Here is a 20235-nt window from a genome sequence, read left to right on the forward strand (position 1 = left end):
TTGGCTCCTTACGTTCTGGGGGTCCCAGAGATGCTCCATGGTACCTAAAGGGTCAGCACAAACATTTGATCACAAGAGAAGAATTGCTGCTTATGTGTCTGTTTCCCTCAGTGAAAATAAAAAGTTATTTTCAACATCCAGCCACATTATACAGGTATAAAAATTATATAATACGTATATTAAATGTATATAGTTATATACAGGCAACCCCCACTTAACTCTCTTTGGCTTAGCGCTATTTCTCTATAACGCTCATTTAAAATTGATACCCTATTCCACTTGGCGCTCAGCGAGTTTTGTTACAACGCTCAAGGTCACCATCTTGGGTCATTAAAAACAATTGTGGTTGCCATCTTGGGTTGTCAAATACTTTTGGTTTCACTTAATGCTGGGTTTTTCAGGAACCATATAGGGTGCTAAGTGGGGGCTGCCCGTATACATGCATAGAAATGATATAAAATGCATATTTGTATCTACTCTCTTTCTCCCCACCTCTCCCTCCCCCTCTCCATCTCTCCCCATTTCTTCCCCCTTCCAACTCTTTCCCCATTCTTTTTCCCCCCTTCAATGTCTCTCTCTCTCCATCTTCTATACACAGACAAGAAGAAGAAGAAAGGAAAACAACCCTGCCTTTGGAAAAGGGACAGAGCTGGAAACGAAGCCGCCGGACAAGCCAAGCCGCGAAGAGACCCGACAGCGGCGTCAGCCACGCTGTGGGGCCGGCTCCTCCCTGCGCGCCTGTTCCGCGGGGCTCCGGCAGAGGGAGACGCGGCCAGTCGCGGCGCCGCGCGCTGCCGCGCAGCCTGTCTTGACCGTGCGGAGCGGGCGGGGCGGGGCGCGGGGGGCGGGGCTCGGGCCCGCGGGCCAATCGGCGCCGGCGCTGTCCCTTAAGCGAGGAGAATGGGGCGGCGCGGAACGGACTAGCGAGGCGGCGGCGCGCTGCGGGCGCGGGGAAGGCAGGCGGGCCGGCGGACAGGGGGCGGGGGAGCGGAGAGGAAAGAAAAGAAAAGAAAAGAAGGAAAGAAAGAGACGACAAGAAAGTTGCGGGCGGGGGGAGCGCGCGGGGGCCCGAGGCCGGGCGCAGCCCATTGTGCAGACCATGGCCAAGGTGCAGGTGAACAACGTGGTGGTGCTGGACAACCCCTCGCCCTTCTACAACCCCTTTCAGTTCGAGATCACCTTCGAGTGTATCGAGGACCTGTCGGAAGGTGAGGCCGCCCGCACCCGGCGAGCAGTGGGGCAGGGTGGAACCGGGCGGCCCGGCTCGGGGGCAAGTTGCGAGGAAGTTGTGCGAGTGGCGGGAGCCATGTTGCCAGCTTTGTGCGCGCCGGCGCCGGCGCATCGGGGCCGGGAGGCGGGCTGCGAGCGGGGTCGGGAGCTGCCGGGCTGAGGAGCGCGGGAAGCGGCGGGACCGAGCTGGGAGGAGCTGCCGCCTTCCCTTCCCCTCTCCGGGCCGCGCTCCCCAGCCCCGCGTGGTGGAGCGGCGCTAGCCGCAGCCCCTGCTCCCGCGGCGGCCTACGGCCCCCCGAGCCGCCCGGCCTCCGCTTTGCCCGCAGGCCGGCCAGGCTCTGTGGGGAGAGGGGGTGTCTTGCACCAAATAGTTGGGGGAACTGCTTTTCGGGGCACCAGCACCCTTTTTCAGGGGCAGGGAGAGAGCGCTCTGCCTGCTCCTGGATGGAGCAGGAGCCGACATACAAAGCCTGTGCCTGAAGAAGGGCGTTAGTTGGAAAAAATGTTTTTCAAGGCACCAGTGCCCTCGCACGCTTTGTATGTCGGCTCCCGCTCCCTCCAGGAGCAGGTAGAGCGCTCTCCCCATGCCTGAAGAACACTGGTGCCTGGAAAAACACTTTTTCCAACTAACGCCCTTCTTCAGGCACATGCTTTATATATTGGTGCCTAGAGAAGGCAAAACACTCTCCCTGCACCTGAAGAAGTGTGTTGGTGCCCCCAAAAACATTTTGTGATAGACTAACTAAATAGTTGGAAAAAACTGTCACCTTTACCCAAAGACGCTCAAGTCAGAAGGCACGTGGTGCTAGACTGGCTGCCAGTGGGCAAGTGGGAAGAAGGCCCTGCCAGGCCTGGGGGAACGGGGCCACTCTCAGTGCTGTCTCTGGAGGACGTCCTCCCTGGGGCAGTGCTGGGACAGGCTGGCAGAGGCTGCTCCCCCAGCCTCTCTCTAGTGATTCTTAACTGTTTCAGATGGGGGGGGGTGTGCTAACCTGGGGGATGCCAGTGCAGTCACACAGGCAATGGGGGGAGGCTAACCTGAGGCACCTCATCACCTGTGTGACTGGACTGGCACCCCCCAGCAACGACTGCCGGGCCTTGCTTACTTCCTTGCAGGGAGGAGCCTGAACCTGCACTCCTCTTGCACCTCAGGCACCCTTTAAAGGATCTCACATCCTCAGGGTACCAACCTCCTGGTTGAGAAACACTGTCTTGGTTTAAACAAGGTTTGGCCCAAGCCCCTGTGGATGTGGCAGCTGGTGCACCAGTGCCACAGCCTGTTTTTAAAGTCTGGGAGCACTAGCAGACAGGGCATATTACCTGGACCTGTGTGCCTAGGACTTCTGCCCCTCCTCTCCTGCTCTTGTGTATTTAGCTCATATTCATTACTAATGGATTTGCGTATTGAAGCAAGGATGGTTGGCATCTCAATGAGCCAAAATTTAAAACTGCCTGCTTGCTTACTTAGCAATATTAGGCTCCTGTTTTCAACTAGGAATGAAAAGCACACTACCGTTTTTCACATCCCTGCCTATTACAAGTACAGATTTTTTACTTTTGATTTTGATTTTTTTTTATACAGGTCGTTAAAGTTACAGAAAATACTAATACATGTAGTGAAGGAAGTTGCTGTTGCCTTATTTTTAATTACTACTATCCAAATACTACAGGACCTGCTGCTCGCCCCCCCACTCCCTGCACCATGTTTAAAGGGCTCGATTCGGGCAGGGAGCCCCTTCTTGGCCAAGTGGGGGGAGTTCCTGGTCCCAGGGAGGGAACCCAGGCATCCCCAGCATGTGCTGCCCCCACCCCTACAGCTCAGCCCATGTTATTTCAGTGAGTTTATACTAGAGTTATCTGCAATTCTGATTTTTTTTCAATGGATCAGGGGGCCCCCCAAAATTGTGGGCGGGCCCTGATCAATTTTTCTCTCCAAATGTTATTTAATTTTTAAATGGAGTCCATTCAGTTATGCCAGTTTAAGATTCCTTGCATCCATCAATACCTTTTTAAATGGTTTTAACTGAAAAGTTTTATGCTTTAAAATGTACCACTTAAAAAAAAAAAAAAAAAAAAGTTGCAAAACAAGTTGTGGTTTGTAGATAATATAAGCTATCAGTCCACAATTAATTTTATACTGGCTTAATAACTTATAATAAATGTGTTCGAGAGAATCTTAGCCTTTGCTGTCCTCTCCTCATAAGACTTAAGGCGCTGTCCTCAATAGGACAGCCAGACTGGGTCAGGTCACTAGACATTTTTGTCTGGTGACTTGTCTTTGCAGTAACCCAAACCAGATGCTTCAAAGGTAGGCAAAAACAACCTAGTTTGGCACACTAAGCTGGAAGAAAAATTATGTCACCTTAAAAGATAAATATACATACAGAAGGGCTATAGTAATGAGGACAAGTAATAGAGCAGATGAGTTTTGTAAAGTAGTTGGAAGCTCTTTTTTCTTTAGGTTCTAGCTGTGCTGAAAAAGTTCCAGCATAGCCCCTTCCTTGCACCTGTGCAGAATGCTGTTGAAGGTAACAGCTGGGGTTCACCCACCCTACTTGCTGCTTATGCACAATCTTCAGTGCATTATTCGGTACTGAAAGATAATACAAAAATATTACTTTTTTTTTTAAAGGCTATCTTGAAATTGCTCCATCAGTTTCATGTATGTCATGAAATAATCACCAATGTTATCTTTCAGTTAGACTTGCTCATAATAACAACTAGAGGCATTTTTACACATGCGCACACCACAGTGCCAGCCGCTTTGAAAAGCACCTGCTGCTGCAACACGTGCAGTTGTATAAGTGGCGAAACGCATGTCAGTGCTGAGAAAATGGCAGTGGCATGCTTTTGATCTAAAACACCTCGGAGGTGCTTTAGTTCAAAAGCGCACCACTGCCATTTTCTGTGCGCTGACATGCATTTTGCTGCTTATACAACTGCATGCGGTACAGTGCAGTGCAGTTTGCATGTGGAGCAGACTCGATGAATCAAGTCTGTTCCAAAGTGGCAGATCTCCGGCACATTCCCAGGAAAAAAAGTACGTGTATAAATGCCCTAGGGATCTGCTTAACTTGCGGCAAGGCAAAGCAATTTTTGAGGCTTGGTCGCAAAGAGCTGACTTTTTTGGTGGGCACTTCCCAGCAGTCCTGTCCCTCGCTGTTGATCAGCAGAGACATACTGTATAATTCAATAGCAAATTTTGCAGAAAGTAAACTTATAGAAATCTAAATACTAAATGTAAATTGTATGATAACTATATTTTTATATACAATGTTAATTGTAACATATCATAATTTATTATTATGTGGCATTCTACAACATTTTGGAAATTCTAATTAATGCTAACCCTAACAGAAATGTTTTCACTTCACTGGCACCTTCAGTTAAGTCAACATAATTGGCAGACAGTGTCATGTGATCTATGGTTGCAGCAACTGTCGCATTGTCTTTGTATTACAGTAAGCATTGGGATATTCTAAAACTGTATTATGAATAATGTGCTGGGGGGTTTTAAGGTTGATATCGCAGCCAGTGCAGTTTTTCCTGGTGATCATGGACAACGTTGTTGTTTGTGGCTTCCATGAAAACTGCAAAACCATGCATTAAGTAGACCCCTAATAATAAACCTTTTTTTCTGTTTAAAATCCAGCTCTCTAATGCTAGCTGCTAGTCACCATCAGAACTAATCCTTTTAAAAAAAGTGGGAAGTGAAACTTAAAAATAGGTGCAAGTAAGAGCGTCTGGATGCTAGTGGATAGTTTCAGTTTAAACCACTAAGTCAGACAGTGAGCACATCAACAAGAATGGGCCAGGGAAATTCTAGAATTGTTCAGGTTGCTTAAATTGTATTACAGAACATTAGACTCTTGTATGAAAAAGAAAAAAAGGTTGTAATCTCATCTCACTAGGCAGGTTGCGTCCCAATACCCAAAGTCTCCAGTGAGGCTACATCCACCTAATCAAACTATGCTAACTGTGTATATTTCCCCATTTAACACGTTATTCTGTGCCTGTGAGGCCACTAACATGTATAGTGTTTGCACTTCAGATATTCTATTAAATTAACAAGCTAGTTTCAGCAAAATTTTGGGGACCAGAGATGGATTCCTATTTGGGAGCTGGGATGCTGCTCAAGGTGATACACCCATGTACACCAGCATGTTTCACTACTCTGACTGTCCTTCTCCCTGGTTTGGGGTCAAGTAGCCAGGGTTTGGAGAGAGGTCTCAGCTCAGTTAAATAAATAATACCCAGGTCTCCATCTAAACATTTAAAAACTAATCTGAATATAGGGATATGTGGGTGTTCTTCCAATCCTGGTTGCTATATAAGGATGGTAGGATGGAACCTTAGGACTGGGTAAAGTATAGGTGATATAGGTCCAAAAATGATACTGCCCAGCACCTTTGAGAGAGGGGGTGGTGTATGCCCTTTCTGACTAGTTGGAAGCTTTTCCTTACTTAGGTTCCAGCTGGAACTCCTGACAGACTGGCCATATAGCTTAGGAGGCCTAACTAAAATTACAATTATGCCAGTAAATTTTCTTGCATAGAAAAACTATTTGTTGGCTAACAGTCTTGGAGGCAATTTTAGGGTAAACAAAACTAAGCAGGAATTGAGGGCTTTTACCTGGTACCATGGAGAAAGTTACATTTGTGCAAATTGTGCCTTTTTTTTAATGTTGTTTTTGTCTTCACTAGATCTGGAGTGGAAAATAATTTATGTGGGCTCGGCTGAAAGTGAAGAGTACGATCAGGTTCTAGATTCTGTTTTAGTTGGACCTGTTCCTGCTGGAAGACACATGTTTGTATTTCAGGTAAGTTCACTGTTTGAAGTAGTTCTAAAGTAACTGTGTTAACTTGGAGTTTAAAGTTGATGGAATCAGACAAGCATTTAATAGTACCATTCACTGTACAAAATCAATACATGTTATCAGCACATTGGATCTAATATTCCTGATTTCTAAGGCCTTGTCTGCACTAGCCTTCCCCCCCTTTCTTTTGGTACAGTTCATTTTTGGTATTAGTAGTTAAGAGTATGAGGCTGTCATGCCCCCTGGCATTTTAAAAACTGTTGTCTTGACTTGCTCAGAACAGTTATATGGCATTGGTTTTAAACACTAATTTAGTTGGCCTGTGTTAGCGCTACCAATACTGTACAACTAGTAGACCTGTGGAGGTGCCTAGTGAGAATAAAAAGTTAGTGCAGGCCAGTGGTTTTCCACTTTTTTGGACTCTAGGCACTCCTCTGAAAATGTTAGCTCTGTTTAATTTTCACCTTTTTTACTAAAGAAAAACTAACAGAGCAATTCTTCTATTGCAAAGAAATCAAAAAGACCAGAGCAAATCAGAATATTTTTAAGTCTATGAATTCCTGTTTGAAAACTCTGGGTTAATCCTGTGAATAGTGTTTGCACACTTAATAGTGGTACCATTGCATGGCACCCTGCAGCATCCTAGAAAGTAAGATCTTGGGGCACCCCAGGGTACCATGGTACGCTAGCTGATGAGAGTCACTAATGTAGGCATACTATCTGGGTGATGAACTCAATGACTTCCTAGTAAAGCTTAAGGAGAGCAGCCATCTGTTTGTTGCAGGAAAATACCACATCATAACAATGGGATACCAGTGTCATGGGGTAGCAGTGCAACGCAGTTTCACAAATCCTGATCCAGGTTTAGATCATAAGTAGGGACCTACCTAACATGTGGGGGCTGCCCCCTGATTTCACAGACAACATGGGCCTGGACAGGCATTTTGTGGGTGGATTGTGACAGGTCCCCCACCCCCATGCCTCCAATTGGCTGAGGGGGCCCAGTAGCCCCTCACCTCTCACTGCTGAGTGGTAGAGGGGTGGGGCCACATGACAGGCAGCCAATCAATGGTGAGGGGTGGCAGCCATCTTGCTGGCAGCATGCCCCTCCCCCCCCTTGAGTTGCTGTAGTGCTCAATAAGATTTTTTTTTGTCAACCCCCCCCATTTTGTGGAATCTGTGAAATCGCAAATTTGGTAAGTCCCTAATCATAAGCATTTAGGGGAGAGAGATGGAAATGATTCTCCCACTAATTTTGTGATGATTAACAATCCTGAGAGCAACCAGCTGCTAAATCTCCAAGTGTTACGATCAAGGTAGTGCCTGAAGAGAAAGTAGGGAGAGGGTGGCACAGAGTTGGCTTAACATATTAGTCTGGTTTCCACCTGAAGTCATTAATAGGAAGAAAATAAGGCAGTTCCATCTTACTTTTTTTTTCTGTATTTTAAAATAGTGACTTAGTTCAGTGTTACCTCTGCTCACGCAAGGCTAGTCTCTTGTCTTATAAGCCAGGAGTAAAATGATTTGACAGAGGTCTCTGGTCAAAACTGCAGTTAGCCTACTCCTGAGGACTTATATTTATTTCCATGTTTTGCTGTGATTTTTTTTTGTTTGTTTTCATTTTTTAATAGCTCAGTTCCACTAGATTTCATGCATGTGACCAGATGAAATGAGTGAAGATATAAATGAGCTTCTATTTTACTGACAATTTATATACAATTTAAAATTGATATTAGGATGTATGTAGAAAATGTCAAAAACTTGTCATGAATAAGTACATAACTCCCAGTTGTTTGAATGTTTCAGGGTTTCTCTGAAATATTGGATAAAGGAAAACCTTATTAGGCAAGCTAAAGGCACAGTTTGAGACATAAGAGCAGAATTGCTAGCCATTTACACATGTTCTTCTAAGCAATTACTTTTCATTGTTTCTATACTGGGTCTAACTTTTGTGCTATCAACATTTCATTTTTTTTTTCTATTATGGATTATTGTTTACTCTGTTAATTGACAAAAAAATCTGTGGCTAATCCTTGGAAGGAGGTTACAGTGTGGCACACTACTGAAAGATCAGCTGACATTTATTTTACAATGAATTTAAAAGTATGCACTAGTCTGGGTGAAGTTGCTGAGGCTCGTTTTTAAACTTTTTTTTTTTTTTAAATTATCACTGTTGCTAGGAGTTGTCAAGACTACAAGCAAAGGGCGATGGTGCCCTTAAAAAGCATATTTTGGACAGCTGATTCAGGTAAACCCTGATTACTCAAACTTCAGGTTACCATACATTCAGATATGTATGAAGGAATCATTTGTTAAATTCTAGTTGTGAATCTTGCAGCCAGACTAGTCTGCATGTGTGTAAGTCCCTTTTGCTTGTGTATTGGGATAGGTTCCAATTATAAAATCTTTTAATACAGGCTTTCCTATAATACAGTGTATTTCTTTCCTCTATTTATGGAAATACCTAACCTTGAAGTTCATTGAACTGATATTATGCTTTTGATGCGTCTCATCTATATTTGAATAGGAACGAAGTATACAAGAAGTCATATCAGTGTTAGAAGAAGCAGTACTATCTTTTTTGCCTGAAGTCACTAGCTGAAATAATGCTAATATTAAGGTGTAGCTTGTTCAGAACTTTGTTTTTACATCTTGACAGTTATGATCATAAGTGATCTTGTGGCACACTTGCACAAAGACAGTCCTCAAAAGACTAGCCTTTGGTAGTTCTGGAAAATGATGAGGGAAGTGAGGTAGCAGGTTTGTTTAAATACAAGTGTCAATGAATTTTTTTTAAACATTACTTTGTACCTAGACTAATACAGTGGTACTAAAAACTGGTTATCTGGTTGTGGTCAATGCTAGGGGGCAAGCAACTGACCGTAATTGTTAACAAATTTGAAATACCATTAGCCTAACCATACGAGGTATTAATTGGTTTTAAAATGTGTTAACTAATGCTAACACACTAGCTAATTGTTACTCAGTTAACCAAATCATGTTTTATCAAGACAACAGTCCTTCCTAAGGTAGGAAAATGAAGTTTTTGCCACCTTATTCCTTCTACAGCTTCAATCAGATAAGGCATTAGTTCTCACTTTCTATATCAGTCAGCTAATTAGAGATGTTTAGTAATCCTCTCTGCCTCCCTCCCCCAAAGATGGGCTGCATTCCATGGACAAGTAAAGCAATTCTTGAATGTGTATTTACACACAGGACCAACTTTTCCATTGGCATAATACCCTTGTAGTAAATGGAGTTAAGTCAGCAGTTTCGGGGGCAGGATTCTTAAGAATACTTCATTATAAAAGCTGCTGCATAGAAGGCCTTGTTTAAGCAGGCCCCTGCATAACTGCTATGATTGGTCTGAAGCAGAATAAGGGCCCTCTGTGGTCTGAGAGAGAATACATGCTCCTGCTAGTATAGGCTGCTTCTATCCCTGCCACTTATGAGGAGTTGCTAAGAGAGAGAGAGAACCCAGCCAGATTGTGCTGCCTCCCACAACATGAAAAGAAAATCAGAAGTTTTGGTTTCAAGGACAGAGACAAATTAATTTTGCAGACCTACAGGAAGTCTGCAATGAGTAGAGGGATGGTAGAGTTAGGTTTACTTGAGACTGCCATATGATAAAAGCCACAAGGCTTTTGGAACAGATTGACAAGTCTGTCTTGTAAATCTAATGTGCTAAAGCTTCCCTTTAATGGAAAAATGGATGACATAGCCAATAAATCAAGAGTAGCATGCAGCTAACATACTGAGGATGTTAAGATTGCACCCTCATTAAGACACCAGCTGAATTCTATATAGCCTCCAGGAAGCCTGTTGTGCATGTAGAAGGGTGAGAAACAATTGCATTTGTTGTACTTGAACTTGTAAGATTTTTGCAGTGGTTAAGGCTTGAACTTAGCAGGCCTGAAGTCTTAGAATGTATGTTTGGATGTGGATACCCAGACACAAGGCAGCCTGTTTTTCTTCCTGAACAAGAGAAAATGCCTGAGGAACCAGCCCTGTATCCTACAAAACCTTCAGATAGCATCACTTTCCTGTGTGTCTATTTGGGGATATATAAGGTCTCTTGAAAGCTTGTTTAAAAAAAATCTTGAACTTCCAGTGATAGTTAACTAGATAGATGGTGCTCTGTGTCATAGACTCATTTAAGGTTGGTAGGTCTTACCAAAGTTTTAAGTTTGGCTTCCCCACTTCAAGTTAAAGTTTAAGCTCCTGTGTGAAACTTTCTGTTTAATAATACATGAGTTTGTGTGATTGGGGGCATTTATGTAGGGGCAGTCCAAAATTTTACTTTCCGTTCAAATCTGTAGGAAATGAGAATCATTACTGCAGGCAATCAAGGACCTATACAGAAGACCCTATGACTGATTTAAGAAGTCAGTCAATATGTGTGTGGTTTTTTTTTCTATGTAGGAATTGATGGACATTCTATGAGATGCAGTGGAAATGCTCCCTAACCTCATATTATAAAATTGGGGATGGGGTTCCTATTATCTCTAGAGAGTAATGCCCTCAACCCAGGCTTAGGATCGCAGAGAAAGTGATGCATATGTGCTTACTGTGTACCATCTCTTTATGCATGAAACATCAGTTTAAAAATCTGTAAATAGCCTAATCAACATGATCCGTTTCTCCAGATCTCCCTGATAGACAGTCATTTGGCATAAAGTTGTGGATAAGATTGGGTTATTTATTATAACCTTCTCCTTTTACATTTTAGGCTGATGCTCCTAATCCAGGACTGATTCCAGATGCCGATGCAGTAGGTGTAACAGTTGTGTTAATCACATGCACCTACCGAGGTCAAGAATTTATTCGAGTTGGCTATTACGTAAACAATGAATATACTGAAACAGAACTGAGAGAGAATCCTCCGGTAAAGCCAGACTTTTCTAAGGTAAGAAATGTTTTGTTCTAGTTGCGTATTGGAAGCACGTTTAGTGAAAAAGGCTTTCATTCTTTTAAAAAAATCCTAAACGGTCCTTAAGGCATATGTATCCTCTATGTTAGATCAAGCTAAAAGAAGACTTAGCCACATGCCACTCTAAACTTGCGCGCTCATAATTTTGAAGCAGGATTGGAATGCAGTCTGTCTCCCACTGGGCTAAATCCTTCCCAGATCATTAATGATTAGAATTTATTACTGTCTTAGACCACTCAGGTGAAATGAATTGCTAGCCTGTCTTCACCTCCTAATGGACAAATGTCCACATCATAGATATCAGTAATATTCATGTTATCAGAAACAAGGGAGGCTAATTTTGATTAGAGATTAAGATTGCTGACCTACTACAGAGGTGGACCTTCCAAAATTGCCTCTCAACATGCTTCAGTTCTGTGTAGGCTTCCCACTGTTACCTGCTCTGTGAACAGAGAGTGCTATCTATGCTATTTCAGGACTGTCAAGCTAGCACTTTTTCTAAGTATTAAATTTAGCCTTCTCCACCGATCTTTTATATTTGTAGAAGCACAGTTCCTGCATGACAAAGACGACTTGTGAATAACAAGGAGAAGATTGAGGGCTGTGCAAAACAACACCATTTTGTTTCGACAGGACAGTTTCATTTAGAGTTTTTGTTTAGTTTTGAAATTGCTGTTCTGTTTCGTTGAAACTGTTTTGCTGTTTTGACGTTTTACCCATAGGCTACAATGGGGAACCACAAAACTGCCTATAACTTTTGTCATTTCTTGCCTGATTTGGATGAAACTTGCAGGGATGATAGTCCCTTCTGAGGCCGTGAAGTCTGCCACGTTTCAAGGAGATGGGTGCCGGGGCTTCTGGGAAACGAGGAAAACTCGTGAAATGGGTGACAGAAAGCAGGCCAGTTCAAACAATGCTGCCTTTTATGCTGTCTTTCCATCCCTCCCCCAGAGCACTGGCATTGGAAGGGACCTCAGGGAAGGATGGCAGTCATTGGCCTGCTATACATAGTCAATATGAGAGCAATCCTTCCCCCCTTCTTCTCCTTACTTTCTGTTTCCCTGCAGGCAAGGCTAGCTTGAGGTTTCGAAATGCAAAAAATTTTGAAACTTTCGAAACGTTTCGACTGCCCTTTGTTTAATTTTGGTTTCACTGTTTCGTGCTTGAGAAACAGCTGCCGAAATGTTGCACAGCCCTAAAGATTTATGTAGCTTGAAAACGAGTTGAAATAACAAACCAGTATTTGACAAGAAAGAAAAGTAAAAATAAAACCCTGTTTGATGTTAAACCAGGTCTGGACCAGCATTACAATGACTTGTAAAAATATATAGAACATTACAGTGAGGTAAAGAATAGGTCAATACTTGCAGAATACTCTGCTACAGTCCCATAGAAATCAGTGGGACTTCATGTAGAAAGAGTGGTTAAGAGAACTGTATAAGAATTGACACTTGAAAGCTACCTGCTGGTGAAGGGTAATGATGTAAAATTGTTTTCCCATGTATATGTGAATGACAAGATGATGTCAGTGTGAAGAATGAGTCAGAATAATGCACTACAATGACCAGTACAGAGAGAAGCCTTACATTTTCCCAAAATATCCCTGTATATACCTAAAATATAAACGAGGGTTCACTAAAAGTCCAATACCAAGATTTTTTTTTTTTCAAAAGTGACTAGTGATTTCTGTTTGCCCAGCCTGAGAGACTACTTTTCAGAGGTCAAAGGCTCAGCACTGTCTGATAATCAGGTCAGTTTGAAGTGCCTGATCCAAAATCCATTAACTTCTTGGGAATCTTGAACTGGGTTTTGTGGGGCAAGCTCTGGAGCTTTGGTTTCCAAAAATCTAGATGTTTTCACTTGAACTCACACTTTAAACTCCTACTCTCCTTTATGTTAGATTTAATGTTGCTATTGTGAAATCTGTGGAAGTGACAGGGGGCTGGATATTTTAATTTTTGTTTAAATACTTGTACCTTGCAAGCCAAGACAACTGTAATCATGACACAAATTTCACACTTAGGCTGGGGGTGTTCAGAAGGAAATATACCTCTCCCTGATAAAAATACCACGTGTAGTCTGCCAGATAAGGTTTACATTGTGTTCTGAAATAAAAAGATATTTGGCCCCTGAGATGCAATGCCAAAAGTAGATGGAGCAATGGCTCATTACTGGGTTATAAATGCTTGTGCCTGATTTCATATGCAGCATCTGTGGATTGAAGTTCAAAAGCAGTAATTTTTTTTAACTAATTACTTTCTTTCCTCTTCTGCATGTACAAGACCATTTTGCAAACTTTAGTTTGAGATGTATATAAAACACAACAAATGAACTTTTTCCTCCTTCCTGCAGCTTCAAAGGAATATTTTGGCATCTAATCCCAGGGTCACAAGATTCCACATTAACTGGGAGGACAACAGTGAAAAACTGGAAGATGCAGAAAGCAGTAACCAAAATCTACAGTCACTTCTTTCTACAGATGCATTACCCTCAGCATCAAAGGGGTGGTCAACATCAGAAAACTCATTAAATGTCATGTTAGAATCTCATATGGACTGCATGTGACTTAACTACCATCATTTTGGTACTGTACATGAGTTAAGCTGTAAAAACAACCGGAACTATTTCCCTCAAATTCTATAAGTACATAGTCGACAAACAATGTGAAGAATTTGTTTTAAAACATTCTGTAGAAAGTTTATAAGAGAAACAACAGTATTTGAGCAAATTGTGGAATATAAATACAACTATTTTTAAGTATTTTTTTTTCTCTAATGTGTTACATTATTGCTTTAAACAGTATCCGATTAATGCATATGTATTTTTCTTCCTTTGTAAATACAATTAAAACCTAAAGACAGAAAGTTAAAAATATTCGGGCAAAGATGAAATGGTGACAACTTGTCCTTATCCGTAATATCAAGATTCCCAAATATTTCACTGCCCTTTTAATGACAAGTAGGAACAAAACTGTCATAAAATTAAATGCAAAAGAAGAAGTGATCTCTACAAAATTATCCTGAAATGTCCTCTTACTGTGAAAGCAGACAGCACTGTAAAATTTCAGGTACAAGCTGCTTTTTTCTTTTCAAGATACATACTTGTTACTTAAAGTATGCAATTTGAGATCTACCATCTGCTATCTGGGATTTTAGTACTTTTTTTTTTTTTTAATGCTCTGCTGCTGCTATTTAGTCAAATCATATAGTCTATTAAGAACAATATTTCATTTGGAGTAGGTAGGTGCAACAAAGAACTCTTTGAACTATGCAGATAGCTTACACAATTGGTTGGAAAGTTTCACGCAACTAAGCCAACTTACACTTCAATAGGAAGAGCAAATTCTTATATTAAAAAAAAAAATGCTCCCTACAGGATTATCATGTACAATCACTGCTTGGCATAGTCATCACTTTTCTTAAGACTATTCACACGGTATGTGTAGCTAGCAATAAGGAGATGAAATGCTTTATCTTCCTAAAGCTTCATAAAAAAAAAAAAAAAAAGTCATATACAATGTTATTTTTATATTGAGGTAGTACTTGTTGGTACAGATTTCAGATTCTGGTCCAATTGTGCAAGACACTGTACACACAAAAACACAATACTAGTTTCAGAGAATGTACCAGAAACATGTTACCTGACAGCATCTTAAAAGAGAGAGGACCAGGCTGTAACTTATAAAATGTGTCAAATCTGTACAACAGTAATATATAGCTGTTTCTAAAATCCTCCTCAGCCTTATTATACCAGACAAGGTAAAAGTATAAAAAGATGATACACACTTAGAATTGATATGACGTTTGTAATCATTCTTTTAAGAATGTAGGTCACTGTGGGCTTATAACCATAGACACTGACTTGTTTAGGTTCTAAATCCTCACAGAAAGATAAATTCTATGATAAGTAGCAGTATGGCTTTGAATACAAATTGGGCCTTTTATCTTCCTGCCTTTAATAAAAATGCAGGTGCTCTAAATAGTAAGAGTATGTTTCTAATGGCTTCTGTGAGATTATTAAAAAATCGTATGCATTTAAAAATGAAAACAAATTTTTTTATGTAAAGCCAGAAAGGGTATAATCTGAATGAACTAATCCAAATCTACATGAATAGTTCCTTACTTTGTATTTAAGAACAGTCAGAGCCAGAACTCATACCTATTTTGAAGGTTAACACAAATTCATAGACATTATTAAAATAACTAATGCAATTATTGCCACTTAGAATGAGTACCCAGAACCAGTGATACTTAAATCTTTTAATTTTTAACTTGCATATACATGAGTTTTTCCAAATGTGTATTATGCACACAAATTTGTCTTTCATTCTGCAATTTTATTTGACTTTCTTTTGCACTAACTGTACAAGACCTAGAGCCAGAATGAAATTCTCAGTTTTCAGTCACTTTCCTATTCTTTATAAACAAAAGATCTGGTCTTCTAAATGGATGCATGCAAGTAACTTTAGTTGTGTTTAAGGGTCAGTAGACTAATTAGGTTTGATTTGGTTTAATACTATGGTAATAAGGTTCCCAATCCTTATACCACTGAAGTAAGAAGCAATCAGAAGCTATCTACTATTAGTTCAAAGACTTCTTAAAAGATGAAAAGGAACTAAATTGAGCCATCATACCTACAAGTTAGTGGTAGCTGAGCTAGTTTCACACAGTTAATCAACACATCATCTCACTGCATAAGCTAGATACTGGACACAAGAAATTAGTGTTCCAAAGAGCTCTTACCTACTATATGGAAAAATAGCAGCTGTACAGGAAGAATTTGTGGCGGCAGTAAGACTTAATTGGACTGAACAGTGTTTTACACTGTACAGTATCATCCCGATTGGTTTCATCTCCCTTTCACATAATGTACTAAAATCTATAATGGTTAAGTAAGCCAGGGGTTGTCAACCAGGGGTACTTGAAAAGGCCTTGAGGGGTACAGTCAGGTGGGTAGGGATGGTGCACTGCTGCACAACATCTTGCACTGCCATGCAGGTGCTGCCCACCTGGCTGATCCACAGGGGTGAGGGAAGCTTGTGTGCAGTGGCTACTGCCACTCTGCATCTGGCCGTGCAGTACCCCCCACCCTGCTCTGTGTCTGGCTGCTGGGGTTACACTGATCCAAAAAGGTTGGAAAATCCTGAAGTAAGCCATTATCTGCAGACAACCCCCCTTGTTCCTCCATTTTGATATAAGCCAAAGAAGAGCAATTATGTTAACTACTACTAGGCTTTCAAAACCCCTTTTAGCCAAGCAGTCTTTCTAAGCCAGAGCCAGGCAATTATTTCAGGCAGAGTTTTGGCAAGCCATTGAGGGCCGCATGACAGGCAGCCATGGGCAGGTGAATATTAATTTTCTAAATTTTTTAGGGGCCCTGTGGGCCGGATAGACTGGCCTGGCAGGCTGCATCCGGCCTGTGGGCCACATTTTGCCCACCCTTGTTCTAAGCGCACTGAACAAAGCCATAGGCCAAAGGCTCTACCTGAGCCTTTAAATCCTAACAGTGTGAACTGGTCATTCTCAACCAGGGTGATGCAGGAAGTGTGAGGAGATAAGTAAAGTGTGAAAGATAGCTGCGAATGAGGGCAGGCTCAGGCTCTAGGTTTGAGAAGATAAGCAGATAAGGCAGTCTTAGGCTCTCCCTGGCTGGCGACTCCCCCACGCTCACTGCCCGGCCCCTCTGCGAGAAGGTAAGACCTGTAATAAATGTGTTAGTTTTTTAAATGAAGTGCCAATAAATTCACATAAGTTATGGAAGAGTGTCTCAAGTCTAAAAAGGCTGAGAACTGTTGTAAAAAGATCACCTCTTTAATTTCACATCCCTCCACACAAATCACTGAGACTGAACCACAGCATCCTGAGTGTTTCAAAATTGATTCTAAGACCAGGACATGGCACAAAGATAGCTCTAGTGGGAGTAAAAATTATGGCAGTGGGAAGAGGCCACCTCTCAATGCACACTAGGGCTGTGCGAAGCTTTGGGGGGTGATTTAATTTGGAGGAGATTTGGCCCGATTCGGTGGCCGAATCTCCAAATCCAAACTGAATCGGCACCAATTTAAAGGTCTGAATCAATTCAAAACTCTGAATCTCTCTGATTCGGAGAGCTTTGATGATTCTGGCAGTCGCTGGTGGCTGCAGCAGGGAGCTGCAGCTGACTCAGAGCTGGTAAGTACTAGGGGTGGGGCGGTGGGGGGAGGGGACCATAGGGGGACCCCTGCCAGCCCCACCAACCCCCCCCCCAGTCCCCCCAACCCCTGCCTGCTCCCCCCGCTTGGTACTTCAAAAAAAAAAAGCCCTGGTGCTCACCGGATGATGCCAGGCAGGGTGGGGGCGATCCCTGCTGCCCCACACTCCATGGGGGGCTCTGCCATGAGCCCCCCAACCCCACCATGGGTGCCCTGCCTGGGACAGCTCTGGCCCTTTAAGAAAAGAAAAAGTCTAGAAAAGCACTGGGACTCTTACCGCTCCTGGTGCAATCTCGGGCTTTAGGGGCTTGTGCACAGTCTCCCATGTGGCACAGGGCAGCGGGGATCACTCCCTGCTGGCAGAAGCTGAGAATCCCAGGGTTTTTTTGTTTTTTTTTTCATTTAAAGGGCCAGAGCTGGCCCGGGTGGAGCACCTGTGCGGGGGGGTGGGGGACTTGTGCACAGCACCCCATGCAGCATGGGATGGGGGCAGCAGGGATCACCCCCTGCCTGGCAGCACTTGGTGAGCCAGGGCTTTTTTTTTTTTTTTAAGTGCTGGGAGCTGGGGCAGCCATTGCCAGGCTGGGAGAGGGGCGGGGGATGGGCCTGGCCTGGCTGATTCGGCTGAATTGAATTGGGGCAGTGATTCAAATCACCAAATCAAATCACTGTCCCCCGAATCGGCTGAATCCGAATCCAAAGCAAATACTAGCCGCTTCGCACAGGCCTAATGCACATACCACTTGATATCTGGGGATACGTTCCCACATGCCAGGGGCATGTGACTATCATGGCAAAAACAGCACAAATTTGTGGCCCACACTCTCCTGCATGTGGGGTTGGTGTGGGGCAAATTGTCCTGGGTAGGCTGTATCATCTAGGATCCTGGAGGCCTTCCTGGGGCAGCAATGGTGCCACTCTGGCTGGCCAGGTTCCCTTTCTGGTGGTGCATGCTTCTGTTGTGTGGGCCACGCTGCTTTTTCAGCAATGGTTTTTTTTGACGCTGGGATCTCCTAGTGTCAAAAAAAAAAAGCCACACTGCAAATTAGCAGCACAGTGAATGGGTGCACGTGCACCATGTGTAGTTTGTAGCACCTTGAACTGGTTTGCTGTGCTGCACATCACACATGCGTGCTCATCAGGATGCACCCTGGGAAGCTTTCAACACTGTTCACCTGCTATAGACAGGAGGAAAAAGCACAGTGCTACATGAATTCCAAACTCAAAGGTGCGTTGGTGCAAGTTGTCCCCAGGGAACCAAACGCCCACACCATGTGTGCAAACGACCAGAGTGATAGTGGGATGAGTTTTTCTTCGCACAAGCCCTACCCTTTTCTCTGCACAGTATCTACACCAGACCACTTAGGTAATATGATACAGACCTCACTGTTAAAAGTAAGTGATGCACTTTGTATTGTCCATATCCATTTCCAGATAGGGACAATTCCTTCAAAAAGCTATCACATAGCTTAGCAAAGGCAGACAAAATTATTGTTTAAAAAAATAACTGTTATCTCTGGCACAATAAAAAATTTCATTCTTCCTTCCTATAGGCACAGGAATCAATGCACTTATCTCCTGCCTGGATTACTGAGACTTGCTCTGCCTCCCATTCCAGTTACATATCTCCCCCCAACTTCCACAGTGAGGTAGCCTGCTGTAATCTGACTTTTCCGATAAATCCTGATGCATTTGTACTGAATAGTTACAACTTTAATCCTGATCTTCCAAGCCATCAATGGAATCGGGACTCAGGCATGGTAACTACCACATACTTGTGATCACAACCCACCCAGACAGCTCATACCTGGTATCCAGCTCACAAAAGCTTGAGCAAGCTTGCTCAATGTTTTTACTCATGGAGTCTCCGCCGAGAAATGGGCTTCCAGAGGAAGACTGACCATTTTCTTATATAAAAAGGCTCCAAAACAATGGAAGGAAGAAAAAAAATCTATAATATACATAACCAAGCAAAACCTACTTTACCAAAGAAACTAATTTCATTCGGTTAATTGGGCAACTCGTATATTTACAGAAATAGGTGAAAAAGAAAATCCTTTAGATGTCTACATCACTGTCCTGAACATCTCTCAACCCTAGAGTGAAGAGCAATTTATTTTCTTAATAATTTCAGTTTGAAGGGAAGATTACACCACTAGTGCTGGCAATTTATCAATTCCCTTCAGACTCATACTTTTCATGTAGGGAGCAAGGTGTTTAATATAGAATTGATGCAGTTGGTTTCTCTACCTCAAAAAGAATAAGTCTGGAATGATCTGTACTGTACAAGAGGACAGAAACTACATAATGTAAAATGTGTAAAAGCATTACGGAAAGCAGCATCATTTAACATTTCTCCATGCACAACCGTTATGAATATCTGTTGGAGTTGGTGTGTGAAAAGTGAGTTTACAAAGTCAGTATTTTTGGTATTGAAGTATAAACAGTTGGAAAAACATGCCACTGAAAATACCATACAAGACAAGGGACAGGACTCATTCTATGTTTTCACATACTGAAACTGAAGGTTAAAGATTAGGGCCATAGTCCAGCAACCAGTTATGTAGATGCTTAATTTATATATCAAGAGAAGTTTAGTGGGCTAACAGTGGAATACTCAAGTGCATAAAATTAACAGGAAATCTTGGAAGGCCCTCACCTCCCCTACACCTCTTCCAAGTAGTTGCTTAGTAAACACTTACTCTATTTTGCTCATTTTACAGAAGAATTCACTCTTAGTTTAATAGAAAGGAAGAGATGCATCTACATCTTACTGATTCAATAAGTTCTTTTTCAATATCTTCTCTTTCTTATATTAAAATGACAGAACCTTATTTCATCACCCTTCTTTCTATTATCCAGAGTTTATCGCAGGATGTTAAGCATTTGTGGGTAGACCCTTTCACAACATTGACAGTATGCTACTGGATTATGCTACACTACAGTTAAATGATCAATTCCAGCTTTACACTCCACCAGTTTTACACTAATGTTTAGTCTCTCCCTGGTATGTCCTTTGAGAAGGGTATATTTAATGCTTGATCTTAGCATGAAACTGATTCTTTTTCC

The 20235-nt window shown here is 42.4% G+C and overlaps 2 protein-coding genes across 5 annotated transcripts in view; one reads left to right on the plus strand and one right to left on the minus strand.

The window, feature by feature from the left end:
• The window catches only part of MCM9 (minichromosome maintenance 9 homologous recombination repair factor), a 74368-nt gene that overhangs the window by 30496 nt on the left and 23637 nt on the right, over window positions 1-20235 (minus strand). Inside the window, exon 8 of one of the 4 annotated variants that reach the window (XM_019479602.2) lies at window positions 10861-11833. The exons of 2 other annotated variants lie outside the window; for them this stretch is intronic. In XM_019479602.2, the coding sequence (XP_019335147.1) occupies window positions 11700-11833 (134 nt within the window). In that variant the 3' untranslated portion in view covers window positions 10861-11699. Of the gene's footprint in view, window positions 1-10860; window positions 11834-15220; window positions 16676-20235 lie in introns of those variants that run through there. One more of the 4 variants, XM_019479601.2, reaches the window with a different exon arrangement.
• Window positions 957-13736, plus strand: ASF1A (anti-silencing function 1A histone chaperone). Its single transcript, XM_006271739.4, has 4 exons — window positions 957-1208; window positions 5934-6049; window positions 10776-10952; window positions 13329-13736. Exons 1-4 carry the CDS (start codon window positions 1100-1102, stop codon window positions 13539-13541), a joined length of 615 nt encoding a protein of 204 aa, XP_006271801.1. The 5' UTR covers window positions 957-1099; the 3' UTR covers window positions 13542-13736.

This window comes from Alligator mississippiensis, chromosome 1 (genome assembly GCF_030867095.1).
Source record: "Alligator mississippiensis isolate rAllMis1 chromosome 1, rAllMis1, whole genome shotgun sequence".
Lineage (NCBI taxonomy): Eukaryota > Metazoa > Chordata > Crocodylia > Alligatoridae > Alligator > Alligator mississippiensis.

Excerpts from the sequence above, each read along its gene's own strand:
- ASF1A (XM_006271739.4), top strand. The coding sequence starts at position 1,100 with ATGGCCAAGGTGCAGGTGAACAACGTGGTGGTGCTGGACAACCCCTCG. Across the intron at positions 1,209-5,933 it reads TATCGAGGACCTGTCGGAAG|ATCTGGAGTGGAAAATAATT; the intron begins GTGAGGCCGCCC and ends TGTCTTCACTAG. Across the intron at positions 10,953-13,328 it reads TAAAGCCAGACTTTTCTAAG|CTTCAAAGGAATATTTTGGC; the intron begins GTAAGAAATGTT and ends TCCTTCCTGCAG.